Raw genomic sequence first — 23767 nt, forward strand, 5'->3', positions numbered from 1 at the left:
TCCAGAATATATTTAGAGTAGAGATATTCAGAGTAAATTTTTGACAGGATGCTTTACATCCTTCATGTTTTCTTCTATGACTGCGTTTGGATCGATTGAGGCGTTTAGCATGCTGACTGTGAAAGAGATGGTTTTTAACTGTGTGAGATTTGAACTTCACATCTTTCAAGCGTGGAAGCATTAACACTCCAGCAGTGTTAAGCTCTTTATACCCACTCGTTTCCTCTCTTTTGAGTTCTGGTGAATTTTCTACAATTCCTTCCATTGGCACTCTTGAAAATCAGTGCGTCAGTCCTATAAACGTAAGGATGGCCTTACAACTGGATTAGCCATTGATCTATGTAACCTCCAGAATATTGACTTCTAATTTTAAAGGTAAATCTATTTATATCACTTTCATTTGTTCATCATCAGAAAGGACAAGACCAGGAAACCAGTGCTAGGTGTGAGGTATGACAATCCAGAAAAGGGAAAGGTAACTTTGAGGGATTTTAGAAGTTCACTTTATAAGATGTGGAGCCAGCAAGATAAGGAAATCATGAACTTTTGGCTGTATAGCAAAAAGAATAAATATATAAAATTTATGTACAAAATTTATAAAATGTTCTTCCAGAAGTTCACTTATCATTATAAACTGTAGTGGTTTAATTTTTCTTTTTACTCTTCAGGCTTGATATAAATTCGACATTATGTGCCATGGTTGCAGACATTAATTTGCTAGGCATTAGTCTATACACTACAAAGGTCAGCAGCATCCAGTTCAGCTGCATTAAATAGGCAATATATTTTGTTTAAAGTTTTAATTAAACCCAGGGCCTGAAGATATATGGTCCCTGTGGGGAGTTGTAACACTTTCGTGGCAATAATAAGGCAATAATAATAGTTAGGTCTAGTGTCACTTGCTTTCCTGGAAATACGATATGAGACAGTTGATTATATTTCATTGCTATTAAAACCATACAAGTCCACCTGTTAACATTAATTCTTACTTTTGCCTGTTTAATGGTAAAGGAAAAAATTGGCGCTTAAGACTTTACTTTTAAGTTGAGTTGTGAGGAAATGAATACACTAAAATTAATACTTAATTATATCTTTCTTATTCTCTGATTCCCAGAAAGTTTCAGTATGTTCTGATTGGAAAATTTGTTTTCTGAGGCTTCAATAAAAATAAATGAGAAGAAAGTATACATTTTACTCTTTCTTTGGGAAATGTCCATGGAATGAACCTTTTACTAAAGACTGTTGGGTTATCTTATCAAATCGAGGTGATATAATGTTATACTTGGAATTTTATTAACTAGATTTCAAAATCTGGCATTCTTAAAAGATGACTATTTTGGTGACTAGATGAAATGGACATAATCATGAGGGAGAAAACAATTTTGTATGAAGGATATAGTCATTGCACATATTTAGAGTAGGCAAGTAATAAAAATTAAGTTAAAATTAAATATATTTTAGTGTTAAATATATTTAACTGTCTATATTTGCTATATGTGTACTTATGTCTGCTTTTCCTAATATATAAGGAAAGGTTTTTTTCTACATAAAAATTTCATTTAACTTCCCTAATTAGCTGTTCTTTTGTTTTAATCATATCTCCTGTAGAAACTATTGCTATACTCAAATTGAATAAAGAGTTAAAAAAGAACTTACAAAGTTTTGTTCCAGAATATAAGTCTTTTTTGCCCACATACTAATTATGGGTATGCATTTTTTGAACTGTCATTGAGTCTTATTTTCAAGTGTTCATTAAAAATAGTATGAATTTAATTAACATTAATATAAAATTATAGTATAAATAAATTATTCATTGCATATTATGGAGACATATTGCTTGATCCAGAAATACATATGAAATGTATTCATAAGAAGATGTATGTAAAACTGAAAATGCTTTTATTATACTCCTTTGACATTTGCCTGCAAATATTCAAGTCCTGTTTCTCTGAATACTATTTTCATTAATTCTTTCCAGGCTAGTAGAATATTTACTTATTATTTTTTTCTTTTCTCTGGTATAAACCTTTTTTTAATTAAGCACAATTTAGCACTTCCTTGATATTTCTAGTGTTCTCTAATTATATTAAGCCATTTCATTTACTCCACTGTAATTCTTTCTCTCTTTTTTATTTTTAGTTTTTATTGAGTTGAGAGGGAGAGAAAGAGGAAGAGAGAGAGAAACACCTATTTTGTCATTCTACTTATTTATGGATTCATTGGTTGAGTCTTGTATGTGCCGTGATTGGGGATTGAACCTGCAACCTTGGTGTATTGAGATGAAACTCCAACCAACTGAGCTACCCAATCAGGGCCCATTGCATTCTCTTGAGGACAGTATTATATTTTGGGGGAGAGGATCATCAACTCTACCAACATACACAAGAACATACACCCCCAAACCTCCCGCACACACACAATCTCACAATCTCCCTTTTTCTTTTTTGGAAAATGCTGAGCATTTAACAGGATTGGCTCCAACAGTGGTTGATTGATTATTTTCAGTGATTTAGTTCTTTGAAAACATAAAAGGAATTGATTAGCCTAGAGAACTTCAGGATCCCCAGTTGCAAGTAGAGAAATATTGACACAGGATCCTGGCTTTTTTCCAAGTTAAATTTTGCTGGCACATCAGTTGTTTCCTGTATATAACCTCACACTAGAAATTAGGAACCTTTTCAACTTTCACCGAAGTTTAACCCCTTTCTTGATGTGTTTTACTTAAATGTGTATATGCTTCCCCCCCTCCCCCCACCTTTCCTCTTTTTGGATTAAAACTCTTCTTTCAGGCTTTAAGATTTCCCTTAAGTTTGATGCTACTGGACTTGGCGAAGTGTTAAATATTGATCTTTTTCATAAGCCTCCTTAATTCTAAGATTTGGGTCATATTTTATTTTACTTCCAACTCTTCCACCCAAATGGAAAAGAGTTATTGAAGTCTGTTGTCAGATACTAAATAAGATCTCTTATTTCTGTAATCATTTAAAATTCTTCATCTTTTTCTGCTCTGCACATTAGCTATTGAGGATTTCCTATCAGAATTAATATATTTAAGGCAGGTGGACTGTGTTATTTTTATAAAGATAAGGATGTAAATATAAGAGATTCCCAAAATTTGACAGCCAATAGTTATAGTAAGTTTATGGTATAAGTAATTTAATAAAGCCAGACTTCCTAATGTTTCTGTTGTTAATGCTAGCACTGTCAAGTAAAAAGTGAGAATTAAAATTGCAGCAAGTTAAGCTCTTGAAATAATAGACTCCTGATGTCATATGGTTCTGACAGACCACTGATTCTGGAAGAAGTATATACTTGATAAAAATGTAACATCTAAATCCAAGTTGATATATAATGTGATCAAATATTTATCAGATATTTCTCAAACTCTTTTGAGCCAGAGGCTTCTGAACTTAGGTTGGAGGACTGACCATGAGATGAATGGTTTTATGTCTGGTTCTACACATCTCAGAGTCTAGTTTGGGATTGGGAAGCTTATAATTGTCCGGTTAGGTCCTCCAGGTACATAAACAATGGTGGGGAAGTTTGGATAAATGAAGAATTGAGTACTGATCTTAATTAAAGGAAATAAGTTTGTAAAAATTTTCTTCTTAAACTGACAAATTATAATTCAATAACAATTAACATTTCAACAAGAATTTTATCAAAAACTTAACAAAATTCTTCCAAAGTTAATCTGATAAACTTAACAGAAAAATAGAGCAAATGAGGGGAAGAATAATTTGTTGTACTCAATATGAAAATATTAAAAGAAGCTACAGTAACTAGAGCAGTTTTGTACTTGTATAAGAACAGAAAACCAGACAGAAGCGAAACCCTAGAAACAGATAAAAACATACAAAACACTTTTGTAGGTAATAAATGTAGAATTAAATATTGGTAAGGGAAGGCAGTTCTTATAATAAAAGTTGATCTGGGATAAGTGATAATGTTTGGGAAGAATAAAAATCCAATACTTGCCTCACACAATATGGCAAAATGTATTTCCTATGAAATAAGTAGCAGTTGTAATAATGAAATTATATAATTAGGAGAGAATGTATGACCCTATGATGAAAAAAATAGTTTTTGTGCATAAAAGATAGTGATAAACCTACAAAGCAAAACTCAACTTGATTTGCATACATAAAATTAAAATAGTCTGAAACAAAAAACTGTTTAAACCATCTTTTGCAATATCATAAAGAAAAGATAAATACAGAAATTTAAAAATGGTTTAAATCCATTAAATAATAACCTTAACATAAAAATATTCATGGGTAAAATTTTGTGAAAAAAACTGAAAATTTGTGCATTTTCATTAATCATTAAAATAAAAACTTTAAATGAAAGCATTTTTATCTTTTCCAATGGACATTTTAAAAAGCATTAGAATCTCATTTGATGAGTCTTTAAAAAAAGTTGTTCTCATATATTACTTGAGAAAGTGAAGTATTTTATCTTAAATATTAAATTTGCTAATGCTTTTTAGTTTGAGAATTCAGCTGCTACATATGTGTTCTAAGGAAATAATAAGAGACATGTAGATAAAAGGAGATTAGTAGGATGGTAATTGCTGAAGTTGGTATAGCACCTCCATAAAAATGTGGGAGGGGATTTTTTAAATAAACAAAAATTGAATATTGATCTTGAATGAGAAAATTGAATTTTGGAAAAATTATCACATTTTTATTTAATATAGGAAAACACTAGAAAGAAATTAAACTCTTATTAAAACTACCAAAATTTTATTAGTTATGTAATTGATTTTTTTCAGTATGTAAAATAAATTCTGGAAAAACACTAAAATTTACCAGTTGCTATCTATGAGTGATAGAATTACTACAATGTAATAAAATTGTGATCTTTCAGACTTTCTGTAATGAACAGATATACTTTTAATTAGATAGCAAATATATAAATACTTAAAAATAAAAAAAGAAATTATCAGGACTTGATCAGGATACAGTCACTCTTAAATAGTTCATCTAGAAAAATCCATGAACGCAGCAGTTCTTTTTAAACTAACTAGGATATTGTCACTGATTTAAGTAATGACTATGTATAAATTACACAACATTGGTGATTCTACAACTGATCATCTATATCATTTTGGAGACAAAGGAGTTATTTATTCTTAGCCCCTCATTTTGTAGGTGATAAAACCAAGGCTCTGTAAATAAATTACCTGTTTACAACCATACAACTACTTAATAGTAAAGTTAAAATTTGAAACCCAGTCATCTAATTACTATTTTGTTATGTAATTCATAATTTAATGCTGCATCATAATTGTAAATGATTTCAACAGGTAGATGAAACAAATTAATCAAGTAATTAAGATGGTTTACTTTATTTTAAATTATGTGGCAAAATTAATTTCTAAATAAAGAATTTAAAGTAGCATGCAAAAAGAAATAATCATAAAAATGTGAAGATTGGTAAAGTGATCCTTAAAAACAATGCCAGGACATTAAAACACTAAGTATAAAAACCACCAAAGTAAACCTACTATCTTAAATGGAAAATAAGCATTTCTGGAAAATGGAGGATTACCTTAGTGACCAGGTAAGTCCTCAAATTTGGAAAGCCTAGAAATTAGAAAGATTATCTAGAATGCCTGATGTTCAGGCAAAGTACTCCAACATTGGGAGTATTGGCAATGAGATCCTTTCTCTGTATCAGCCACAGAAAGCCTGCTGGTAGTCGTGTGGGGCCTGTTATGAGTGCTCCCATTATTCCTGAGAGGCCAGAAAAGTGCTATAACCTCTGTGAGGCCTTTTACAAAAATAGATATTCTCTCCATTGTGCTGGTGTAGCATTTTTTTTACAAACATACTTTCGAAACTTTTATAATTTCTTCAATGATAACTAGATATATGTGAGTCAGTGTTGTTCACACCTCATTTACTCCTGTTCTGCTGTCAAAACATGCTCCTAACCACTTCTTCTTATTAAGTTGATATTTTTTATTATTATTAAGTTGATATTTTTTCATTCCAAACCCTGATAACTATGAAATCACCTTTTTAAAATGAGTTAAATTTTTTAAAAAAGTTTTTGTGTATTTTGTTTCCTGTGCATTTAAAAATTGAACTTGGAAAATGCTAATAAATACACTAGTATTTATTTGTCACTAGATTACAGCAAGAACCATACAGGCAAGAATGAGTGATAACTTTTATGTTTACCATCATATGCATGATCCATATTGGTTAACCTGAATTGATATGTAAAATATTTATTCAATAATTTTTTAGAAAAAATTACTGTAAGGGATGATCACTTTTGGTAATGTTGGTCACAAAAGTTGTTTTTTTTTTTTTTTTTTTTTAAATAGGGAATCTGGGACAGGGAGAATTGGATGAAGGTGGTCAAAAAGTACAAATTTCTAGTTAAAATTCTGGGGCTGTAATGTACATGATGACTGTAGTTAACACTGTTGCGTGATACATTTGGAAGTTGCTAGATCCTAAAAGTTCTCATCACAATGAAAAAAAAATTTAAAAAATCTCTTTTGTATCTGTATGAAATTATGAATGTTAACTAAACTTATTGAGGTAATCATTGATAATATATATGTCAGGGCATATGTGGGAACTTTAAACTCATACAGTGCTGTATGTTAATTACACTGAGGGGCCAGATTATTATGATCTCTGAATGCATAATAATCTGGCTACTCAGTATATATATATATTAGAGGCCTGGTGCATGAATTCGTGCATGGGTGGGGTCAGGCCAGCCTGGCCAGGGGGAGGGGACATGGGCAGTTGGCTGGCCTGCCTGCTGGTCGAACTCCTGGTTGAGGGGACAATTTGCATATTAGCCTTTTATTATATAGGATATACACTGAGTGGCCAGATTATTATGCGTTCAGAGATCATCATAATCTGTCCACAGTGTATATCTCAATAAAACTGAAAATAAAAGAGGGTATTCAAAATCAAATCTTAATTTAGAAATATACTATCTTGAGCAAGGGCAGGAGGAACAAAAGGAAACAGTGACAAATATGGGTTTTATGCCCCACTACATGCTCTACAAGCTGCAGCTGTCCAGAAACCTGAGTCATGAGAATCAGTGAGATCTGGCCTCTTACATCATCAGGAGTTCAGCATTTTTTCCCTTTAAGGAGTAAGTTTTCCCTGGGTTATTTATACACAAGCTTTTTAGGGAGAAAGTCAACCTGGAGACAACAAATCCCTTTGGTTTGTGCCTGAATCGGAAATAAATCTGAGTGATAAACCTGATCACTACATCATTGCACAGCAGATCTTCTCATTCTGACGAAAGGGCCTCTATTATGTCATTTTTATTTTCTTGCAGGATGAGAAGGAAATATGATCATCATTGCTTTTTATTTTTCCCTCTTGGGTACTATAAACATTTTTTTCCCTGTCATTGTAAGTTAAGAAGTACAGTACCAGAGAAGATGACTTGACTTAACCCCCTCCCTATACCCGTTCCCAACCAAGTATCTTCATTTCCTTGCTTATTGAATTTGCTGAACTTTCTTTTCCTGGGGCCACTTCTCTCATGGAATTTTTTATCATTTTGATCAAACTTAAAGTATTAACATATGTCATTCTCTCCTAAAACTGAATCCAGTGACAGGACTTTTTTCAGTAACTGTATCCACTCTCTAATGACTGTTCATAGTGTTTAGACAGAATGGTATAGTGGAAAGAGTCAGGGAGAACTCTGATTTGAATCCTGACTCTGGCATTTGCCTGTTTTTGAATACTGAGCAAATTGCTTAATCTCAATGAGCAGCAGTCACTTCATTTGTAAAAGGAGACAAATATTAATTGCAGTGTAGGCATACTGTAAAAGTAGCAGATAACATATTAAAGACCTTAGTAGGTAGTCAATAAATAATAAATTTTATTTGATAGGCAGCTTGATGCAATGAATGGAAAAAAAAATGGGCTTTAGGGCCGTTCAAACCTTTTCGGTTGAGATTTCTATCTGTCCTCCTGCAAGTCACTTATCATACCCGAGCCTCCTTTTCATCCATAAAATGAGTATTCTAACTTCTCCTGTGAATTAGAAATGAGAAATATGAAGCCCCTACCTTGTCAGTACTTGTTTATTGCTTAAATCTTTATGAGTTACCATTTAAACAAATTTAAATTGATATATGACCATTTTCTTGCATTTTAGGCTTTGCATCTTGATTTTATTACCACTTTTACCAGGTGTACCAGTTAATAATGCGGATTTTTTTCAATTGATGGAGTTACACAAAAGTTGATATATATGTGATTTGATATGTATGCTATTTTGTATTGACAGCAAACTTCAAAACTTCATATATCAAATTTGTTGAAGTTGTTAACATCATAGATATTTTTACACTTAAAAATGTCGAATTTCGTGCCAAGAAAAGAGCATTTGTGGGAAGTTTTTACTTCATTACTTTATTTTGAAGAAAAGTGCTGCTGAAAGTTATTATATACTCTGGGAAGCTTATGGTGAACATTCTCCATCTCAAGATACTTGTGAACGCTGGTTTAAACGCTTTAAAAGTGATGATTTCGATGTGAAAGACAAAGAACGTCCAGGTCAATCAAAAAAGTTTGAAGACCAACAATCACAAGCATTATTGGATGAAGATGCATGTCAAACTCAAAAACAACTTGCAGAAAGATTAAACGTTGCTCAGCAAACAATTTCTGATCTTTTACAAGCAATAGGAAAGATTTTAAAGGAAGGAAAATGGGTGCCACATCAACTGAATGAAAGACAAATGGAAAACCGAAAAGTCATCAGTAAAATGTTGCTTCAAAGGCACGAGAGAGTCTTTTTTTGCATTGCATTGTGACTGGTGATGAAAAGTGGATTTATTTTAAGAATCCCAAATGCACAAAATCATGGGTTAATCCAGATCAACCATCAACATCGACTGCAAGGCCAAATCGCTTTGAAAAGAAGACAACGATCTGTGTTTGGTGGGATCAGGAAGGTGTGGTGTATTATGAGCTTCAAAACCCAGGTGAAACTGTTAATACTGATCGCTACCAACAACAAATAATCAATTTGAACCATGCTTTGATCGTGAAATGACCAGAATGTGCCAGAAGACACGGCAAAGTAATTTTGTTTCATGATGGCACACCATCACACATTTCAAAACCAGTTAAAGACACATTAAAAGATCTTGCCTGGGAAGTATTAACCCACCCGCTGTATTCACCGGACCTTGTTCCTTCAGATTACCACTTGTTCTGATGGATGGCACACGCACTTTCTGAGCAGCACTTCAAAAAGTAGGAAGAAGTGAAAATTGGGTCTCTGAATGGTTTGCCTCAAAACAAGAAAAGTTCTACTGGGACAGTATCCACAAATTACCTGAAAGATGGGGAAAATGTGTAGCTAATGATGGACATTACTTTAAATAAAGCACTTTTGATGTTTCTCTTGAAATTATTGTGTTTTCTTTGATGGCAAAATCCGCATTATTAACCAGTACACCTGGATTATTATTGCTCTTCCTTATTCCTTTAATTCAAGAGATAAGCCCAAGGCAAAGTGAAATAAACTCCATGGCAAATGTATCACAGACTAGAAAACAATTTTCTTGGAGTAAGAAAGAGAGTGTAATTTTCACCTGAGCCAGAGCTTCAGAAAGTTTGTGATTAGTCTGCACCAGCTGGGTGAAGCAGTGTGCTCTGAGGCCAGGTAGTCCTGGGCTGAATCGCAGCTTTACATTTTCCACATTTATGAGTCTTTGTGTTTTATTTAGCCACTATGCTTCTTACTTTCTTCGTTTGTAAAGTCCAGGTAATGACATTTCTTAATAAAAAATGAGATGCATATATAAAGCAACTAATAGACTGAAAACATGTTTCATTTTACAAACCTACTCTGAATAGTTGGTAGTTATTGAATGGTGGTAATTAGTTAAGGCTTCTTGAGGGAAATGAGGAAACATTTTGCATGCCCAAAGATGCAGAATGTGAGGCGTGGGTGCACATAAATCAGAAATTTACCCATCCCCCAGCTTGCTATTCTGATTCATAGTAAACGTCAGTGAATTATTGTCATTGTAATCATTTTTATACCTGAAATACACTGAGTGGTTATATAAACACTAGGGGCCCAGTGCACAAATTCGTGCACTTTGAAAGGAACTGTGGGCCGCGAGGCTACGGTAAGGCACCAGGGCGGGTCTCAGCCCATCCTCTGCACCCCTGCCCGGCCTCTCCTGCCACGGCCCCTGGTTCCCTGTCTGCCAGAAGCCCTGCTCCTGCCGCTGCTGCTCCCATGTGCTGACAGCGCCGGCCCCACTCGTACTCGCTGACAATGCAGAGAAATTGGGGCCGGCACCAGCAGTGGGTGCAAGCGGGTCTGGCGCCATCAGTGGTTGTGAGTGGCGGCTGCTGCCCTGATCGCTCCTTAGGAGCAGGGGGAGGTGGAGAAGCCCTCAGGGGCGATAGGGGCTGGCAACTGCCGCTCACACCCACTGATGGTGCCAAGTGATTGGGATCAGCACCGGGCACTGGCAGCGGGTGCAAGTGGTGGCTCTGGCGCCGGCTGCGGGTGCGAGCAGGGCTCCGGAGCCAACAGCGGGTGCGAACGCTGGGCTGAACCGTGGCGCGTGGGAGCAAAGAATTTTCAGTAACCACCAGAGGCTTGCCCCAATGACAGCAACTGGCGCCCCACCTTGCTCTGGCATCCCTGCTCACCTGCTCCACCAACCCACCGCGGCTGATACCCGCCATGTTCCGCCCATACCCCCTGGTGTCAGCGCATGTCATAGTGACCGGTTGTTCCGCTGTTTAGTCTATTTGCATATTAGCCTTTTATTATTTAGGATTTTCTGAGTTGTAATGAATAGTACCCAAGTAGGTTGGCTATATACATTTTTTAAGATGTGTTATTAGATTATATTTTTTTATTTCTAGTCCTTTGATATTTCTCCATCTCACAAGCTTTATAAACTAATAAATTGCTTATGAGTTTTTACTGAAGACAATGGGCCAGCCACGAATTATTTAGTAAATTAATAATATTTCATTTCAAAAGGAGGTTTTAATAATGATAGATTTCTGACTTAGAAAGAAAGTACACTGTCTGAAGTGATTTTCCGACATCATCAACTTAAATATAAATAATTGAATCTGAAGCTCTCTGGTATTGTGGTTCTCTTGCATTCTTTTTCTAGACAGACAACCTACTGTTATTATTTTACAAATTAATTGGATTTGTTATAAATAAAAAGTAGAATCTATATTAAATGCAATGATTGTACAACTTCTAAAAAGTGACTTATGAACACTTAAAGACCCAAAGTAGAATTTCAGGTTGATTTCAAACAACCTGCAAACAAGCCCACTTTCAGCTGTAACTCTGATGTTAGTATGTGTTTTCTGCTGGCTTTAGAATACATTTTAGAGATAAATATTTGAATACAATTTACCATTAATTGCTTTAAAAAATTTCAGTACTTTAGATATTGTGCATCCTTCCTGTTAAATAAATTATATCTAGAATGGTTTTAATGTGAAGAGCAGTTCACTTTTCCTAAGAAAAATTACTGTTTCTTTATTTGGGAACATTTGTTAGTTTGTCATGGCAAAAAAAATAAAATATAACTGTTTGACAGCATTTCAGTTTTTATAAAGATATTGTAACAAAAAACAATATAATTATTACAGAAAATTATGAAAATTAAAAAATTCATTCCTAATTTTACCAGTCTAACAACTGTGAGCATTTTGTGTATTTCATTGCAGTCTTCGGCCTATTTACTTCAGTAGTTCTTGCATCTCACCCCAAGCATGAGATTTAATCTAATCAAATTCTTTTAAAGTGCGGACACATTTTAAGTTTTAGTAAAACAATACAAAACGTTTTCTAGCTATTATTTTTATGATAGTATAATGTAAGGACTGTTCTTAGAACTAGAAATACATAGATGTATGTAAGTAGATACATATACTTTTCACCAATATTTTTTACTGACCAGTGAGCAAGGGGCACTCAAAAGGTCAGGAGACTCAAATTAATTCAATTCATCAAACATATTAGTATTGACAATGCAGTACTGATAGAAGAAGAATATGATTAAAATAAAAGGAAGCTAGCTCATCCTTGATATAAGGATGTACAATCAATGTGGGTAATATATATAGAAAAAACAACTGATTATGAGTATAAATGGAAAAAGCTATCATAATGATGATTAGTTAAGCTATAAAAGTCTGCTTGAAAAATAATGCAGGTTACCAGTCTATTGCTTGGTCTCAGAAACTGAATAGCTTCTACATTTGCAGTGCTTGTTAAAGCTACAATATTTAACTTAAATACACAAATTATCTTAAAATATAATTTTTCCATTGGGTGAATGTTCTTCATAATCATATAAGGGAGAGAGGCATTATAATAAAAGGGCAACTGCTATACTTTTGGCTTTATTTCCAATTATTTTCCTCTTACTTAGCTATTAGTGAAATGCTATTTGGTAGATAAAATGTATATAAGCTGAAAGTAATAACAGATGCTTCAAAGGCCTCAGACTAGCTTTATAGTTGTTGCTGGGCATGATAAATAATTGTCATGTATGTATTAGATTTTAAAAATGAAAGTGATAAAGTTTATTTACTTATTAAAATATAAAGTGCAAATAATTCTGAAAAAAATCTAGCATTAATGCATAATCCACAAGTTTTTCATTCCTTCATTTAATCTTACTTTCTCAATATGCTGTAAACCTCGGAGGGTATGACCCTAAACTTCTCTCCTCTAGGTCCTGCATAATGCTTCACTTAGTAGTTATTCTCTAAACGCTTGTGTTTCTAAAGGAATGAATGAATATGAATTAAAAAAGTAAAGGATTATACATAGAAAGAACAAACTTAAGAAACATATATACACACACACACACACACACACACACACAGAAATGGTGACAAAGCACATATACTTGGGAATCAGATGTTCCTAGATTAAAACTTAAAGCTTTACCACTTAGTAGACTTTTTATTTTAGCCATTTCACTTAATTTCTCCAAACATGTTTTCTCTTCTGTAAAATGGAATGATGATGACTTGTAGCGAATAAAATGAGATAGCAGATGAAAGTACTGGAAATGTCATGGAATATAAGCATGGTGATGAGATGCTGTTGCAAAGGCTGTTGGAGAGCTGTGTCCTCAGATTGATTGTCACGCTTCATTTTCCAGGTGAAGCGTATATGCGATTAAGCAAACTCCCAGAGGCAGAGTACTGGTATATGGAATCACTGAGATCCAAGACTGATCACATTCCTGCTCATCTCACCTATGGGAAACTCTTAGCTCTAACGGTGAGTACCTACCTTCCTCACCCTTTAGAAATTGGTTTTCTCCATGCAGACCGAGCTAGATGTGGTTTGAGGTGCTGGTTCTTAGCCAGTTGATGCATAATGATAGCAATACTAAGTTACAACCCTATATAGAAAATGTGGAAAAAAGTATTTCTTTGACTGTGGGTTTTGCTTTATATCAAATTTGACATGTCATGATCCCTGATGTAAGTTAATGTAAACATATACATGGAGAATCCCCAATATGTGGTTACATAATGAATTTGTTATAATAACAATATTTGTACAAAGATTATGTTCTTACGTTACTGTAGTTCTACAAGCCAATATTAACCCCAAACTGGCTGTAATGTAAAACTAAGTCTAATTATTTTAAAATAGGCAAACTGTTGCATGTGTGTGGATCAGTATCACCTGGAATTTCTTCTAACTGAAATTATTATAAAAGAAGTGGAGCCACCATTTGGCCACTCATTATGTGACAAGCACTCTTAGAGGCCAAGTTCTATGAAAGTGGTGTTAGTTTGAAGCACAAGAAATTGCTGATATTCTACTCTTGTGACTTACAAATATTGAAATTTCATGTGTTTCAAAGTATTATTAATATTTTTATTTGATACAATAGATGATTGTCCAAAATACGTGAAATTTCTGAGCTCACTCAGCTACTCAATAGAACTAGCCTTCAATCCTAATCTAAATCTGTTACCTATACTGCTTTAGTTACATCACCTGATCTTTCTCCAAATTAATAAAAATAAATGAATATAAGGAATACAGAGCAAAAGTTTAGGAAAGTGATTTCTAAGTGAGTGCATAGAAATGTATCTTATAATTATTTAAAAGTAATAGCATTTACTTTCTCACAGAAGATGCTAGATTAAACACTTAAATGCATCTATTCTAAGATATCACTAAAATGCTATTTGAGAAATTATATGGGCAGACTAAGTAACCAGAAAACATCTCCCTAATAAAAGTCTAGATATGCCAAATAAAATATAACACATATCCTCTTAATGCATAGCTGAGCTCAAAAAGTAGCAAGAGAATTTCCCTGTGGCTAGAAATGAAATAACTAAACACCAAAACAGTGAACAGTAGTCTATCATGTAGCTGATTTGGGATCGTTTCCTGCTTGTGACAACCTGTGGGAAGGGAAGAGGTATTTTGTTTGTTTGTTTGTTTGTTTTTGTTCTTGCTGGAATAAGAGACAAAGTTTCGGATTGGGTGGAAGGCTAGGAATTAGATGCCTAATAAAGCAGAGAAATTTGTATTCTTAGTGAAAGGATAATACCAAGATTGCATAGTGATACAAGAAAGCAGCCTGTCTCAGCATGGGATCTGAATGGAGAATGAAGGAAGTCTCTGCTGGGAGTTTATCCTAAGTCCTTTTCCTACCAGGCTCTGGGTTTTGAATTTACTTTATTTGCATGATCAGGGAATTTCTAGGCCAAGAAATTAAATAAAAAATCAGCCCACTAAAAGCTTTTGCCAAATAAATTATAGATGTCCTTCAAAAAAAACCCAATTAAATCTAGAAGGAATTACTTAGTGAGGTATGGAAAGAATAGTAAACAAAGTAATGGTTATTATGTTTAGAATAAACTTCTACTGAATAAAACATTGAGAAAGAATAATCTTATGGGAATGATCAGAGTGAGAGAAGAGATGCTATTTAAACTGAATTTGGAAGTCAGAAAGTGGAAGGAGATATTACAACTGATTTCTCAGAGCTAGCTTTGGGATGGGATAACAATGAAAAGAAATATTACATACTCAAAAAGAAACCTGGGGAGACGACTCAAGATTTTGAGGCAGCTAGCATAGAAGAGAGTTAAAGAGCATAAAATGAGGTAATCAGTTATAACGTAATGAACAGTCAGACTTCTCCCCCATGTACACAATGCCCCAACCAGGCACTTCACCTGTAAGGCCAGGGAAAGGAAGCTCATGATGGCAGAGCTGTTGAATAATAGAGGTCAGGACTCAGCAACAGCTTGCGCAATTGAAAGTGGAATGAAAGGGACTGAAAAAAAGATTGAGTGAATGTCTTCCAGTGGATACTCCATAGTCCGTACCTTTCCCCTACCACATGCAGAACACCAACAGCACAGAGTTTATACTCCATCAGCTACCCCACCTCACCACCCCACATACATCCCGCCTCCCAAGAAATTGTTGAATTATCTTCTAGAGAAACTGATCATTGTAAGAAAAATATTTCCACATACCCACTTTTGGAGAGGCCCTATAAGTGGTAGTTTCCAAAGCAGATACATAGAAGTGAATCTGTCCAGTCTAGAAAGCACATCTGTGCCTAAGGAACATCATTCAGCTTTTATTTAACTTACTGCTAAATATCAATGGGCAGAGGCCCTGGCCAGATGGCTCAGTTGGTTGGAGCATTGTTCATATACCAGAAGGCTGTGTGTGGGTCTGATTCCCGGGCAGGGCACATACCTAGGTTGCAAGTTCGATCTCTAGTGGGGAAAGGGGGAGAATAGGGGAGACAAATGGCAATGTTTCTCTCATACATTGATGTTTCTCGCTCATTCTCTTTCTCTTTCTGTCTGTCTCTCTCGGTCTCTCTCTCTCTCTTTCTTTCTCAAATCACTAAAAAACATGGTATCAGGTGAGGATTTAAAATACATTTATATATGCGCAACCAAGGATCATAAATCATAATATGAAAGCCTCAAATGTAAAAGATTGGCACTGATAAAAATTATTAAGAAGACAATGAAAAAAAGAGAAGTAAAAAACGTTTCTTAAATTGTTAGAAAGAGATGGCAGTGAAGTATTTCATGAAGCAGGATGTCATTAAAACATAAATAATGAAAAATGAGAAAGAGTTTTTGGAAACACTAATACAAAAAGATATGTGCACCCCTGTGTTTATTGCAGCATTATTTACAATAGCCAAAATATAGAAACAACCTAAGTTTCCATCAGTAGACCATTGGAGGAAGGAGATGTGGTATAAATACACAATGGAATATTACTTGGCCATTATAAAGAATGAAATCTTACCATTTGCAACAACATGGATGGACCTAGAAGGTATTATGCTAAGTGAAATATGTCAGACAAAGAAAGACAAATACCATGTGATTTCACTTATATGTGGAATCTAAAGAACAAAATAAATGAACAAACAAAACCAGACTCATAGATGCAGAGAATAAATTAATGGTTGCCAGATGGGAGGAGCTGAAAGGGCTGGGTAAAAAAGATGAAGTTATTAAGAAGTACAAAGTGGTAATTACAAAATAGTTAGGGGATATAAAGTATAGTATAGGGAATATAGTCAATAATATTATAATAACTATGTATGGTGCTAAGTGGGTAGTAGGATTATTGGGGGGTGATCATAAAGTATATAATTTATAAAGTATACTTTGTAAAGTATATAACTGTTTAACCACTATGTTGTACACTGGAAGCTAGTATAAGATAATATTGAATGTGAGCCATAATTGAAAATAAATAAATACATAAATAAAATAAAATAAAAAATATGATATCAGAACAATTTTCATTTGAAGGATAGGAGAATAAAGGTGAAGAAATTTTTCCATATAAAAACAAAAGGAAAAGGAAATAAAATTAAGAAATTATGAAAGAAAATATAAAGCTCAACAGAAAAAAAATAGAGAAAGGAAAAGGAGAACATTACTTAAAGTTTATGGGGACAAGATGCTATTTCTGCCATTTAGAGGTTATAATATATTGAGTTTAATCAGTTAGAAAAAAATGTTTTAACTTATGAAAACCATTTTCTTTTATTATTTTGTTAGCATGATAATTCATTTAGCTTTACTTAAGAATATAATTCATCTACATCTCTTGTTCCAACTACTATCTTTGAGATGTTCTTAAGGATTTCAAATGGCATCATTGTTAATTAAATTGGTAAATGACCACCTTTGAAAAATATTGATACAAGTATAAGATGCCTGATTTTCAAAAACAAAGAAAAGGTCACTTAGAAAAAATAAGTTTGGAAGCTTAAATATACTTAGTTCTGAATATACCTAGAGTCTGACACTACTGTGGCTGTAGAAACTGTATGTTCTTTTTTTCCAAATTCTTCATTTCAAGGCTTAATATTTAAAGTTTCCTGTACCAAAAATATGATTTTACAGGCTGCTTTATTTTTTATAAGGCATTTAAAAAAAATGGGATTTAGAAGTTTTAACTCACTTAAACATATGGAAGGGAAGGAAAGACTTGTGTATTACAATCCAAATTTTAATTCCCCCACACCACCAAAACTTTTATAGTTTCCGATTTGCTGATTAGATGAAATACAAACCCTATTATGGAATGACTTGAAATCACAGTGCCAAAACCTCACAACCATCTTTAACAGTTTATTTTTGAATTATGAGATTTGGCAAATTTCTGATCCCAATGGATTGCTTTTGTCTAAGTTTGGGGTTCTTGGCCTGGTAACAGGCCCTTGACTTAACATGAAATTGGCAAGATGAAAAATGCCACACATTTTGACTTCTGAATGCTTTATATATTAAATATTGTAAAATAGAATTGTCTATTAGTCTCAAGAGAAGAGAAATAAAGATGGAGTGGTGTTTTTATTGTTTTGTCAAAACTGACCAAAGGCAAATATGTAAAAATGATATTCAACTATATTAGACAGACTGTAGAATAGGATTTCATATAAAAATTATATTTTTATTAGACATAAAAAACAGATTATTGGTGCCTTTATTACAGCCAGTGGAGTGATTTGCTTAGTACTTTTTGGTACAGATTTTTCTTTAAGAATTTGTATAGTATTTATAGTATTTAGAAAAGTTGAAAATGTTTTATCATCTCCCAGAATGTACAAAACATGTCCTTTTTCTCTCTCTACCTGCTCAGATTTTATTTCCTCTGTGAAGTCTTGCCCGAGTCTTTCAAGCAGTAGTTTTTTTTCCTTTCTCTGTGCTTCCATACCATGGTATCATTATCTTTATAATAGTGCTTCCAGATTGAATGGCAGAAATAAATCTATGTCTGCCTTTGACCCTAGACTTGGGACACGAATTAAATCTTATCTTTTTATCTCTTCAGGCGATTCACTATCTTGGTAACTACACCTGTAACCTCCTTGTGCATTTCTCTTTTTAAGTCATTTAAGGGCTGGGTACGTAACTTTTGAATATTTTTGTTTCCTTAACCCAATTCTCATTCCCTCATTCCTTTCATTTGGTCAACACATGTATGAGACTTATTACTCTATGCTAGGCATCACTGTAATTCCCAATGATATGTTCTGAGTAAATGAAAGAGAATGGCATGATTATAGGTTGCACACAGAGTAATCTTCCAAGACCCTAGAAGGAGAGATGGGCACAAGAGGGTATACACCTGGGCTTGACATCTGTTATTTTGTGAATCTTTAAAATGAATATCCTCCTCTTTTTATACATAAGGACGCTGAGTTTTAAAGATTTAAGGCACATCCCCAAGAATAATTTAGCTACTAAGTAGTAGAATTCGATACAGCGTCAATGTTTTCTGAATTGAGCATCATTAATTTTCATTGTATATTTCATAATTTTAAGTGTGGAGTTTTTATCCTTGTTATACCTGATAGGAGATTCTAAAAGTAAGCCAGGACTTCCTCTCTCTCCCTTTTTATAACTCATTTTTAGATATTACCTCTATATACTAGGTTAGTTTGAGTGGTTAAACAGATTTTTATTATTAAGCATCATAGGTCATGAACTTAGGACTTCTGTTTTTGGCTGTTGGCACTTTTAGGTCCTACATTATAACAAAATACAAATTTTCCCAGGTACTCTAAGGAGTCGTTCTGCCTTAGGGTCACTGGTCTTGTCCATATTTAAATATACCGTAGTTGGGCCTGGGTGACATCTCTTTAAAATATCTGGAACTTTTCATACCAACATCATGTCCAATTAAAATACTACACAGGGGCACCCTCTAAAATTGTGATTTATTTCTTGTTTGAACTTTGTTACCTAGGGCTAATGCTATGAATTTAAAATAGGGCATGCATTAAGGGAGAAGGGAAGAAATAACATTTCTACTATTGTGCTATTTCAGGTGTTTATAGTTGTTTCTAAAGCTGTGAGTGTTCTATAATTATTTTGATTTTCTTGTTTTCCTTCCTGTTTGTCCTGTTCAATTTATTTAAGCCAAATATTTTGCAGTTTTTATGAGCCAGTGAAATTAATATTGACTTAAATTATACTAAAAGCTGTTTGGCTGATAGCTTATTTTACTAACAGATTTAGGTTAGTTAGTAAGAGAGAAGGAAGGATATGGGAGACTCTGACGGTAATTCTTGATACAGACAATTTTTATTTTGGCTACTGCAAGTAAACACTAAGCCAGACTTCTGCGTCTAGCTCCTGTTAATTATGCTACAAAAACTCCAGTTGTGAAAGTTCTTGAGATTTGATAGCAAAATTTCCTACCCCAGGATTAGAATACGGTAGTAGTGTAGTGCTGTGTAATTTGTCTCAAGTGTTGTGCTGTTAGTTTCCTTGGGTCTTTTGTAATAATTACTATTTAGAGGTGGGGTTATTTTTTCATTGGGTCCTTTTCAGAGCAGACTTCATGGTAATCACGGCACAGCCTCGTTTAGATTAGAGGGAGAGGGAACAGAAAATAGTTTTTTCTGTGACTCTAACATTGTTATGTATCTGTCCAATTCAAGTTGCAAAATTTATTCTGTGAAAAAGAGGAGTAAATATAATATAAATTATGCTACTGAAATATTGTATGAATAAAGAAGAAACTTTATTTCAATACTGTATTCAGCTAAGCATTTTATATAAAGTTGCCTCATCTAAACTTTATGATTTAGTATTCTAGAGATAATATAGTTATTATTGTATTGTTTTTACTCTGAAGCATAATGGATCTGATAGTCATTTTTTAAAATATATTTTTATTGATTTCAGAGAGACAGGGAGAGGGAGGAAGAAAGAGATAGAAACATCAATGGTGAGAGAGAATCATTGATTGGCTGCCTCGTGCTCTCCCTCTATGGGGATCAAGCCCGCAACCTGGGGATCAAGCCCGCAACCTGGGCATGCAACCTTGACAGGAATCGAACCCATGAAAGAAAGAGAAGTGGGTCTGCAGGCCAACACTATCCACTGAGCCAAACCAGCTAGGGCTGATAGTCATTTTTTTAGAGACCAACCCCTCACTTCAAGATACAGATACTTTTATCTAGAATCAGTCTTATAATCATTCTACTTATTGCCACTCAAATATATCCGAAATGTCTCAGGCTTCTATTTCTTGCTTTTGCATGTCAGTAGAAGTCATTGTTAAAGGTATTTCCTTTTGCCCTGGCTGGCATAGCTCAGTAGTTTGAGTGTCTGACTGGAACCATTTGATGTGAGAGAGGCACATTGATGTTTCTTTTTCTCTTCTCTCTCTCTCTCTCTCTCTCTCTCTCTCTCTCTCTCTCTCTCTCTCTCTCTCTCTCTCCCCACCCCTTCTTTCTGCTATCTTTAAAAAATCAATGGAAAAAAGATCATAAGGTGAGGATTAACAACAACAACAGCAACAAAAATATTTCCTTTGCCAGATATTCTTATAAATAGTAAAAATTAAAATATTCAAATTCTCGGACATTAAAAGTTACATGAAATAATTCTAGTTGCTTCATATCTACATATACATGCCTATGTTTGAAAACAAATGTTACTTTCTTGTAGTGGTAAATAGAATGATATTGCTTTTGAATTAACTTATATTTCATTGTCACTATTTTGTTTGTTTGGTTTCTGTATTTGGTCTGTAGTTAATCATTTAGTGCAATTTAAGTAGCCCAGCAGGCTCAGGCCCTCATACTCCCCCAGAACTCGGATATGAAGGATGTAGATGGATAAGTGGTGTGCCCTTAAAAACACACTCCTTTACAAAACCTGCATTTGACACACAGGTGCTGAGCCTGCACTTTGGCTTATGCTCTGTAATAAACAGTGGAGATACAGAGACAAAGAGGGCATTTCCTTGGTCTCAAGAAGGCCTCGGTGCACTCTGTTGAGGAGAAATCGGTCCAAGAGCCACGGATAGCTGCTTCAGTGGTGGGTTGCCTTGCTTTGTGACTGGAGGAAATGGCTTGTTTTGGAAAGGACAGTTATGTAGGTACCTTAATTTTATTTCCTTACTCTTCCATTTTTATTATAGATATTGGATCTCATACCAGTTAGCAAGCACTCTTCCCTCACTTGACAGTCCTTTAATTTGCTATGCACCCCACTGATGGGCTGCATACAGTGCAGGACTCATGCTCATGACTTCCAGGTTAATACTCTTTCTCCTGCACCATGTGACTCTCCTGACATGTAAGAAAGCATGGACACATTTTAATGTGAGGTAAACTCTATTTTTAACTTATGCCTTCTATTTTCTTAGCTTGATAAATTTTTTTAATAGGATAAAATTTGAGTCTCTTTTCTGGTTAAAACAGCATCGTGATGTAAGTATGTTTCCTTTAGGAAAGGTGGTACAGGCAACATGCATTTTCAAAATGTATGTGTTTTCAAACGCAAATATCTTTAACCTTTACCAAAGGAGGTTACCCTTTTTCTGTGGAATCTGGGTATAGATATATATGCATATTCATATAAATATACACATACACACACATGCAAATATATAAAGAAAGCCACATCTGTTCTAAGATTGGAAAGTTTTTGTTTTTGCAGTCTCATAAGTAGGTTCAGAAGCAGCCCAGCTATGAATGCGTTCACAAGTCCATAGGCTTTTGCATTTCCCCTATATTTACCCACATTACATTGAGGCCATGAGCCTTGGCAACTTGCAGCATGAAGCCTGCAGAGCTGTAGATTGTATCCTTAGTTTTATAGTAAAATTATACTTCTTCCAAGCAGCAGTTAATTTAGTTCAACTTGATTTTTATCTAAGTCCTGAGCTTCTAGGACCAGCTAACTTCTCACTAACTTCCTATCTCCCTTGCCATGAATCTATTGCTTTCCTACCTAACAAAGAAGTAAATATTATGTATAGGGTGGCCCTGTACCCTGCCTCTTCAATGATCATCCCAGGCACAGTCCCTCCTGGATTAGCTCAGACACTTTATCACATGATGAACTAGACACTTTATCATGTGATGAACTATGCTATTCCAACACCTCCTCACAAATCCCAGAATCTAGACACCCAGTGTAGAGATAAAGAGCCTGAGCTTCAGAGGTTAAATCCAGATCTGTGTTCAAAGCCTATACTACTAGGCTTTGTATTTTCTGAGAGCTGAGCTATTTAAATTTCTCTGTAGCCTTTTATTTATTATGCCAAAATATGCATATGTGGTATCTTATGTGCATAAAAGCTTAACTTCAAAATGCATAATTTTGCTTATTTTTAAAGCAAATCTTTTTCCATTTTTAGATTTCTTGTAATACATTTCTAAAGGGAAAAGACAATGTCTATATATAAAAGCCTAAGTGACTGTTATGACCAGAAGGATCAGAACGACTGGTCGACCAGTCGCTATGATGCTCATTGACCACTAGGGGGCAGATGCTCAATGCAGGAGCTGCCCCCTAGTGGTCAATGCGCTCCCACAGCCAACCTCCCGCGGGCCAACCTCCCGCGGTCTCTCCCCCCTGCCCGCTGGTCCCCTTCCCACGCCCCTGTGATAGACCCCGATTGGGGGGCTGGCTGGCCAACCTCCTGGGGTCCCTCCCCCTGGCCAGCCAGGCCCCCCCCACCCGCCGGTAGGCCTTGATCACCAGCCAGGCCGAGGGACCCCACCTGTGCATGAATTCATGCACCAGGCCTCTAGTCATTAAATAAAAAAAGAATTTTAACATAGGTAATTGATAAAAGGATTTAGGTATTTATATATGTGAAGAAACAAGGAAATAGAAAGAGTGAAGTTTAGTTGAATCCTATCTAATAAAAGAGTAATATGCAAATTAACCATCACTCTGCTACACCCACAAGTCACGCCCACCAGCCATGCCAATCAAGAAGCAAGTATGCAAATTAACCCCAACCAAGATGGCTGCAGCCACTGAGTGAGCAGGAGGGAGGCTTGGGTTTCTCTGGCGATGGAGGAAGCCAAGCTTTCTGCACACCCTGGCCGGCTGAGGCCTCCACTCAAGGCTACAAAGTTTCAATTATAGAAGATAAATCCCAACAGAAATGGAGGCAGCCACGGAGCTAGAGAGAGCAGGAGGCTAGGGTTGCCCACGGCGATGGAGGAAGCCAAGCTTTCCACACACCCTGGCCTGCCCAGGCCTCCGCTTAAGGCTATAAAGTTTTAATTATAGAAGATAAATAAATAGCAACAGAAATGGCTGCCACCACGGAGCAAGCAGGAGGCTTGGCTCCACTCCAGTCTACAAAGTTTCAATTGTAGAAGATAGATAAATCCCAGATACCAGGGCCTCCGCTTGGGTCACTGGGGGGTGTGGCCAGCCTGCAAATCACCACA

At 35.0% G+C, this 23767-nt stretch overlaps 1 protein-coding gene across 1 annotated transcript in view; it reads left to right on the forward strand.

The window, feature by feature from the left end:
• The window catches only part of TMTC2 (transmembrane O-mannosyltransferase targeting cadherins 2), a 416162-nt gene that overhangs the window by 272004 nt on the left and 120391 nt on the right, over window positions 1-23767 (forward strand). Inside the window, exon 8 of the mRNA XM_079775789.1 lies at window positions 13187-13308. Coding sequence (XP_079631915.1) covers window positions 13187-13308 — 122 coding nt within the window. The remainder of the gene's footprint in view (window positions 1-13186; window positions 13309-23767) is intronic.

Source organism: Cnephaeus nilssonii, assembly GCF_951640355.1.
Source record: "Cnephaeus nilssonii genome assembly, chromosome: 6".
Classification (NCBI taxonomy): domain Eukaryota; kingdom Metazoa; phylum Chordata; class Mammalia; order Chiroptera; family Vespertilionidae; genus Cnephaeus; species Cnephaeus nilssonii.